This window comes from Stegostoma tigrinum, chromosome 34, assembly GCF_030684315.1.
Source record: "Stegostoma tigrinum isolate sSteTig4 chromosome 34, sSteTig4.hap1, whole genome shotgun sequence".
Classification (NCBI taxonomy): Eukaryota; Metazoa; Chordata; class Chondrichthyes; order Orectolobiformes; family Stegostomatidae; genus Stegostoma; species Stegostoma tigrinum.
The window spans coordinates 25,238,843-25,248,162 of record NC_081387.1 but is presented as its reverse complement, the minus strand read 5'-3'; the positions used below and the strand labels follow the sequence as shown (position 1 = coordinate 25,248,162).

Genomic DNA, 9,320 nt, shown 5'->3' with positions numbered 1-9,320 from the left:
GTGCAGAGAAGATTTACCAGGACGCTGCCTGGGCTGGATGGGAGGTCTTAAGAGGAAAGGTTGAGAGAGCTAGGTCTTTCTCATTGGAGCAAAGAAGGATGAGAGGTATACAAGATGTTGAGAGGCATAGGTAGAGTGGAAATGGCTATTATAAGGGGTCATAATTTTAAGATGATTGGAGGAAGGTATCGGGGAGATGTCAGAGGTAGGTTCTTTACACAGAGACTGGTGGGCATGTGGAATGCGCTGCCGGAAGTGGTAGTGGAGTCAGATGCATTAGGGACATTGAAGCCACTCTTGGATAGGCACATGGATGATAGTAAAATGTAGGGTTTGCAGGGTAGTTTGAGCTTGGAATAGGATAATAGTTTGGCACAAAATCGTGAGCCAAAGGGCCTGTACTGTGCCGTGCAGTTCTATGTTCTATGTACACACACATCCCGCTCCCATACACACTTCTCCCTCCCACAGACAACACTCCTCCCCCACCGGCACACATACCTACTCCAGCCTCACACACACACCCTTCCCACACACACACACAGACACACACACACACCCCTTCCCACACATTTCCCCCTCCCCACACACAATCCTGTCTCCACATCACTCAGCCTCACACACAACCCTCCCACACACACACACATCCACACCCCCACTCACATCCCCCTCACCCACACTCATCCCCCTCACCCACGCTCATCTCCCTCCCACACAGGCACATCCCTGTCCCACACACGTTCCCCTCCCAAAACATCCCCTCCCATGCAAATATATTGTGATCCAGCTATACACTGCACACTCATAATAATCCCACAGATGCACACACAACCCCACCCTCACACACATCCTTCCCCACACAGACACCCCCCTCCCCCACACACATTTCCCCCTCCCTCAAATACACATCCTCCTCCCACACAAACATCCCCCTCTCCACACACATGTACCCTTCCCTCAAATACACATCCCCCTCTGACACACATCCCCTCCCTCACACACATCCCCCCCAAACACACACACACAAACCCACACCCTGACACACAACATGTTCCGTCCCACAAAACACATATCTCCACAACCCTGCACCCCTCCCCACACACACACACACACACACACACACACACACACATATATATTCCCCTCCATCACACACACACATACCCGTCCCAACACACACACTTCTCCCTCCCACACAAGCATCCCTCTCTGACACACGCATCTCTCTCTCACGCACACACATCTCCCCATACCACCCGCTTCCCACACACACAAACCCCCTCCCACACACACACATAGACCCTCCCACAAACACCTCCCCGATCCCCACACACCTGCCCAGTGCACAGACACACTGCACACACACATTGCACCCATACACCACACACAACCATCTCCACCCACCACAGACAGACCCCCCACGTCCTCTCACACACACTCTCACACATGCACACACACACACACACACACACACACACACACACACACACACAAAACCCCTCACCATCACGAAGACGGAGTGTCCCTAATTCTCTGTATTTTCTCTCCCAGTCTCTGTGACCCTGGATGTGGAAACAGCGAATCCCCGGCTCGAGGTGTCTGAGGATCTGAAGAGTTTGAGGCGGACCAGGACCCGAAGGGATCTCCCTGACACCGGGAAGAGGTTTACATACTGGCCCTGTGCCCTGGGATCAGAGGGATTCACATCGGGGAGACATTACTGGGAGGTGGAGGTGGTGGGGAATCGGCGCTGGAGTCTGGGAGTAGCCTCAGAGTCTGTGGAGAGGGAGAGAGGGGTCAGACTGATCCCTGAGAATGGATTCTGGATCATAGGGCGGAAATGGGATCAGTTTTATATAAACAACACTCAATCCCCTCTCCCTGTCGGTGAGTTCCCCGGGAAAGTGGGAGTTTATCTCAGTTATGAGTCTGGGACAGTTTCATTTTACAACGCGGACACCAAGTCCCATCTCCACACCTTCACTGGGAATAAATTCACTGGGAAACTTTATCCTTTCTTCTGGAGTTGGGATTTCGACCAGTTTCTGGGAATCTGCACCGAAGGGGCGGGGCCTCAGGGTCTCCCTGACCTCACAATGACTTGACCCCGGGATTAGGGTCAGGGTCAGGGGTTAAGGTCAGAAACCTCCATTGACAGCAGGTTGTTACTCAATGTGTCCTTGACTTTCGAGATTGTATTTTGTAAAATCACAACCAGATTGTAAATAATTCAGATACAGATATAAACGTCTGTTGACTAAAATAAACAGTAAATTAAATATCTTGTGTCTCTCCTTTATTTACTCGCTGCTTCAGTCCCACCGTCCCTCCCTTCACCTGTTCCCCAGTCTGGAGCTGGGATTTCTCTGTGTTTCCATTTCTCACTCTGCGCCCAGAACATGAAATCCCGAGGGAGAAATCCAAACACTGAGGGGAGGCAAAGCTGCATTTACACAGCATGGTCTATTAAGCTCCCTGTATCATTGGGAAGGGAATTACACAAAATCCACTCTCTCCCAGGATTTCCACCATCCCCAGTGTTTAACTGCCCGTTAAATCCGGTTCTGTGTGCACACAAGCTGCCTGACCTGCTCAGGATTTCCAGCATTTTCTGATTTTATTTCTCATTTCCAACGACACCAGGATTTGATTGGAGATGATGGGAACTGCAGATGCTGGAGAATCCAAAATAACAAAGTGTGGAGCTGGATGAACACAGCAGGCCAAGCAGCATCTCAGGAGCACAAAAGCTGACGTTTCGGGCCTAGACCCTTCATCAGAAAAGGGGGAGGGGGAGAGGGGGAGGCGGACCGAAGATGGATGGAGGAGAAGATAGGTGAAGAGGAGAAAGAGGTTGGGAGGAAGGGAGGGTATAAGTCAGTCCGGGGTATGTTACTGAATGACATTGGGCCGCAGTACCATCTCCCGCCAGGCGGTGGCGGTCCTGTACCGAGGTTCTGAAAAGGCTCCCAGGTTCATTGATCAATTTGTAAATTGTCTGAAAGGGAGAAGTTTCCTGGGTCGATATTTATTCCTTACACGTTTCTTGGAAAACGTGGAAGACCTCCAAGAAAATATCGGAAAGTTACAGATGAGTCCGAAATCCTCTTTAATTTCAGGAAGGGGATCTGGTGGATTTTATTCCCGCTGAAAGATCCCAATCAAATACAAGGAGTTGGACGGGGAGCGGCTGGGGATTGCGCATTGAAAAGGTGAAACCTTTCTCCAGTGTCTCTGATCAGCTGCACAGAGCCTGGAGCTGGTTCCTGTCAGTATAAGGGAACAGGAGGGAGAGGCAATGTGTTACATTCACTTCTCAGGGTCAAACACAACGACTGGAAAGGGAGACGGGAGTAAAAAGTAGGAACAGAGTGAGGGCCATGAGATGCAGCATGATCCCCTGGGGTTTCCATTTAAACACAGGAGAATCGCTCGGTGAAAGACGCCGATTGGTCCGCCTGAAACTTGTTGATCTTCCAGAACAAGGAGTTGACCCTGAATGCTGCAGACTGACACATTCCAAGGCCCAGGACTAAGTGCTGAGGGACGCACTGAAGCTGGGGGCAGCTGCTGCAGTTGAGCTGAAGTTGGTGAATCTTTTTCTAAATTTAAAAATATACTTTATTTCTAAACTATCGCTTTGTAGATACATAGTAACCAAAGTAGTTTGGTTTTGTTCAGAAGCATATGTGGAAACAGACAGACATTGGGGTTTGAGGCTATCCAACAAACAATCCAAAGTCATCTCTCACTTCTACAAGATTATATCTCCATAATATTTGAGGCTCTGGGAGGGTCCCATAACTGAATGGACCCCATTTACCTTCAGCAGGAAGACCTCAGACAGTGATCTTTCCCCACGGACCCTTGGCAGCAGCTGCTCCAAGCTTTTGTGCTTCCCTCAGCACTTAGCCCAGGACCTTGCAACATTCGGTCAGGGCTAACTCCTTGCTCTGGAAGACCAACAAGTTTCAGGCAAGACAAAGAGCTTCTTTCACTGAGTTGATGGTCCTCCAGGTACAGTTAATGTTTGTGTTGGAGTGTGCCCCAGGGAACAGGCGGTAGAGCACAGAGTCCTCTGTCATGGAGCTGCTCACAATGAACCTCGAGACAAAACACTGCATTTTCCTCTAGACTTCCTTTACAAAGAGATATTCGAGAAGGAGATGTGTGGAACGTTGAAGCCACACTGAGGGCAGCGTGCAGTGGTGCAGACTGACTGGGCATACGTTAACATTCTCACAGGCAGTGCCCTTCTCAACCCAGCCAAGTGGTGTCTTGCTGTTTGTTACTGGCTTCAGCCTAACACCAAGTCAGTGACCAGCCGACCAAAGTGATGGCCTCTGTTAGAGCCCATACTCCAGGCCAGGGGATGTCTGCAATACAATCAGGGTGACTGTGATAAAGGTAGAGGAAGGATCACCTGTCAACTGGACCTTCTTCATGCAGAGAGTCCTCCTGGAGGTGAGGGTCCCCTCTCAGCCCTGTCTGTGCTCCCATTGTTTGTTCTCCCTGCACAGAGGAGCTGGGTTGTTACAATCCACATGGATAACCCTCATGTTCCGGCAGCAGATGTCCTGACCTTTGTTCTGGACCAGGCCAGACGTACCCCACAATCCGAATAATTTTCAGAAGGTAGGCTAGACCCTAATGTTTTCTAATTTTCATGACCATATTGAATGATGGCTCAAAGGGTAGAATAGCCTGCTCCTGATCCGATGCTCTATGTTTTTATATGTTTCTATGATGACATTGTGCTCCCATTCTGGCAATAACTCATTTTAAAACTTTCATCCTTCTTTTCTCAGTTGTACCTGGTCTCATTCACTCTCCCCACCCTATCTCTGTAATCTCCTCCTGTCCCACAATCCTCCAAGGTGTCTGTAGCCCGTATTCTCTGGCCTCGGATTCTGCCATCCCCAATTTTATCTTCTCTACCATAGGCCATGATACCTCCAGCTGCCTGAGCCCAAATCCCGGCCCGGGGATTCCCAGTATTTTCATCTTCTCGAACCAGCTTTCCTCCTTGAAGGCAATCCTGTGTTTGACTCATCAGTACAAACATCTCTGCCTGTGGTCCAAGGTTACATTCTGTTTGCTAATGTGATGCTTTGGCGGGGGCGGGGGGGGGGGGTGGGGTGCATCACTTGGTTAATGGCACTTAATGGACCAGAGTGGTGGCTTCATGCTAACTTCCCTGGCCTGTAGGAGTCTTACCGGGCTTGACAGGGTTTGACATTCGGGGAATTAAGGCTTATGGGAAAAGGGCAGGAAAGTGGATGTGAGGAGGGATAGATCAGCCATGATCCCATTGAATGGCAGAACAAGCTCAAGGGGCTGAATGGCCTACTCTTGTTCCTATTCTTCATGGTCTTATGGCCGAGTAATCCAGAGGCCCAGGCGAATGATCTGGGGGCATGGGTTTGAACCAGGGCAGCTGGTGAAATTTGAACAAGAACCTGGAGTAAGAGGTGCCTGTTGGTGATGTAGGTCAGTGAGTGACAGGGGAATAGGGGCTCAGTCTGAGTTCGGATGTGGGTGACACTGGTTTTGGATGGGGTGAAGCTGATGAAGAGTGGAGGATGACTCATGAAGATGACAATTACTGCTGAGGCGGCAAAACCCTGGTCGCTTTCCACTCAGAGTATTGATGGCTCTGTCTCATATCCCTGAATATCCTACCCCTGCATTTCCCCTTGTGACGTTGTGTGTGAAACTCTTGGTTCAAACCTACGGTTTGCTCCAATTGCAAGTGTAGAACACACAAGCATTCTTCCCCCGAATTGTACAGAAATCAGACTTGAACTGGATAGACAGAGGCCATTCAGCCTCTTGTACTGCTGATCGCACCGATCAGGATCCCCCAGTGTTGAACTCCCTCATGTGGATATCCCAGTTTGTTTTCCCAGTGTAGCTTCCCTAATGTTGATTTCTACAATGTGGTCCCTCAATGTTAGTTTCCCCCACATTCCTCTCTCCCAATGTCCGCCTCCCACACTGTTGATCTCCTCAGCGTGCATTCAGTCTTGGTTCCCAGGGTGGATCCCCTGGTAGTGCTTGCCTGAAGTGGTTCCTCCAAAGTTGATCTCCTCTAGTGTTGATCCTTCAATGTTGATCTTGCATTGCATGCTGGTGAAAAACAGCAAGGTACATTGATATAATGCCATCAACAGCCATGGTGTTTCACATGGGAATTATTCAGTGTTTTTGCTCTGACTGAAAGCTGGGAGAAATTTTAAGGAATGTCTGAATGGGACAAAAGGTAATGTACGAAGGTTCGGAGAGATGTGTTCGGAGGTTGATGATGGATAATGTCTCGGAGGGTGGAGGAGCTTACAGGGAGGGATTGGAAAACGAGGAGGAGAATTGGAAACTATGATATAACTGGGCTGGAAGCTAATGTAGGTCATGGGGAAGAGGAATGAGGAGTGGGATTGAGGTGGAGCGTGGGAGTGAGGCAGGATACAGGGCAGTGCCCTGATATTTCAGGAGATAATGGAAGGCGGGGGGGATGCCTTCTGGGAGAACAGGCTGCTTGGATTTTTGTTGCAGCTGGGGGACAGGGGTGAGGGGGAAGCCGGGGCAAATGCTCAGTCACAGGTGACATTCAGGCAGTGCTGCTGTGATGGAGGTGGTGAGGAGGCTGTGGGGGGATCAGGTTGATTGGGGGTCAGACCAGAGTCTCAGGGGAACAGCCGAACTGGGTCTCACTTCCTTTGGGAGCTCAGCTTTTCTCTCCCCGATCCCTGCATGTTTTTCAGGAAATTGCAGACATGATTTCCCGGGAATACTCTGCAGTTTCTGCTGAGTCCAGCACATGCACTCCTCAACCAACAATACTGAAAGTCCCGTGCCTGGCCAATATCCAGATCCCCAGCTTATTGGTGGAATCTTGCTGTGCGCAAATGGACGGCCGCGTTTCCCGGTGCGCTGCATTGCAACAAGTAAAGGATCAGCGGTTACTTGGTTGCGGAACACAGTGGAGCCACATGAAGTAGTGCAAGGCGCTATGCGAATGCAATGTTGCGTTGCAGCCAGGGAAAGCAATGAGAACCACATCGCCTGTTACCGCCCCCCCCCCCCCCACCCCAGGACGTCTCATCCCACAACACAGTCCTCCCGGTGCAACACACTATTTCCTTTCTCCCCTTCTCTCTCTCTCTCTGTCTCTCCCTCTCACTCTCTCTCCCTATCTATCTATCCTGTCTGTCTCTCTCTGTCTCTGTCTTTCCTGATGGACGGGTCCATGTGTTCGATTCTCAGCGATCTACCAATCTCCCAATCTCCATGAAAGCCTCCTCTATCCGGCCAAACTCTGAGATAGTACATTCCACACCCGAACCACTCGAGTGAACCCGCCTCCCCGACACTCCCAGACAGTACATTCTGGACCCTGTCTCCTCTCTGTGTCTCTGGGATGCTCCTGACACCAGTTTTCCTTGATTTACTTGAAATCTCTGCCGTCCCGTTCACTGTCCTATAATGAGTGGGAACGGCTCCCCCGTCTCTGCTCTCCCTGGGCCCCAGTGAGCTCTCCTCTCTGCCCTGTCCTCTTCATCAGAGAATGCTGCTACCTTCTTCCATCTCCCCCTGTGACTGCTCTCCCTTCTCTCTGGAGTTTAACTCATTGATGGATATTAACCCCAATGGGCTCGTGCTACCATGTAAGGACCTGATATGTTCCGTGTCCAACACCGAGCGCAGTATTTGTCTCCGCGTTTAAGAAAAGGTGTACTCGCGTCGGAAGCAGGAAAGTAAACGTTCATGAAAATTTTCCCCGGGAACAGGGGCTGTCTAAAATGAAGATGAAGGAAACCGACTCGGGTTTAGGAGAATGACATGTGATCTTATTGAGACAGTGATGTTTCTGATGGGGGGGGGTGCTTAACGGGGTAAATATTGACAGCTTGTAGCTGCTGTCCAGGGAGTCTATAACATGGGGTCACCGGTGTCAAGATTGGGAGCTCGGATGAGGAGAAGTCGCTTCGGTCAACAATTGTGTGAGTTTTTGGAACTCTGAACCCAGAGGGATAAGGATGCTCCATCGTCCAAGATGTTTAAAGCTGGGGGAGTCAGATTTTCCATAGGAAAGTAATTCCCAAGATCAGCCACACTAGCGAGTCAGCTCGGCTTTGTCAGGGGCAGGTCATGTCTGAGAAATATCATGGTGTTGTTTCACGAGGTGACTTCGCCACTGGATGGGAGTGATGCAGTGGGTGTGAAAGCATTTGATACGGTGCCACATGGCAGGTTGGTTAGCCATTTGTAAATAGTAGGGATTGATGGCAGTATGAATTTGGGGTTTGCCAGAAGATAGGAAACAGGGAGTAGCAATAGACGGGCATTTTTCAGACTGGGGATGAATGGAAAAAGGCGTTCCCAGGAATTGGTGATAATGGGAACTGCAGATGCTGGAGAATCCAAGATAATAAACTGTGGAGCTGGATGAACACAGCAGGCCCAGCAGCATCTCAGGAGCACAAAAGCTGACGTTTCGGGCCTAGACTCTTCATCAGAGAGCCTCGGCCTGAAACGTCAGCTTTTGTGCTCCTGAGATGCTGCTTGACCTGTTGTGTTCATCCAGCTCCACACTTTGTTATCTCTTTCCCAGGGATTGGTGTTGGGAGCTTTGCTTTTTTCTGATTTATGTGAGTGTTAAAGGCAAAATTTCTAAACGTGCCTCTGATATTAAGCGAGGGAGAACAGTGGAATGTGAGGATGATGCTGAGCGAATTCAAAGGGACATTGGCCAGTTGGTGAGATGGGCAGACAGACTAACTGGGCAATAAAAACCGAAAGGAGATGCTGTAAATCAGCAACAAAAGCAAAGTTGCTGGAAAAGCTCAGCAGGTCTGGCAGCATCTGCGAAGGAGATGTTAAAGGATACGTTAACGTTAGCGGCTCACCACTCTCTGGGTGATGATATTTCTCCTCATCCCCTCACCTTAATGGCTCACTCTGTATCCTTAAACGTTAACGTTTCGGGTCCCGTGACCCTTCCACAGAACCTGTTAGTTTGAGACTAACAGGTGAATTTCAATACCGGGAAGTGGAAGGTAATTCGTTTTCACAGAAGAAACACGGCGATACAATACAGGCTCAATGGTGTAACTTTTGAGGAGTACAGAAACGGGGAAGGGGGTGGTGGGCAGGGGGCTCACATGCATAATTCTCTGAAGGTGGCCTGGCAAGTTGAAAGGATGCCTGGGTTTATAAATAAAGGCACAGAGAATGAAAGTGAGGAAGTGATGCTGCACCTCTACAAATCATTGGTCAGACAACATTGGGAGTGTTGTGTTCAATTCCATGCCCAGAATTTG

General features: G+C 49.8%; 1 protein-coding gene across 1 annotated transcript in view; it reads left to right on the top strand.

Annotated features, from left to right (window-relative positions):
• Positions 1-2,262, top strand: part of LOC125450579 (nuclear factor 7, brain-like) — a 19,767-nt gene extending 17,505 nt beyond the window's left edge. The window contains exon 6 of the mRNA XM_059639568.1: positions 1,552-2,262. Within this exon, the coding sequence (XP_059495551.1) occupies positions 1,552-2,105 (554 nt within the window). The 3' untranslated portion in view covers positions 2,106-2,262. The remainder of the gene's footprint in view (positions 1-1,551) is intronic.
• Positions 2,263-9,320: the final 7,058 nt, after the last annotated feature.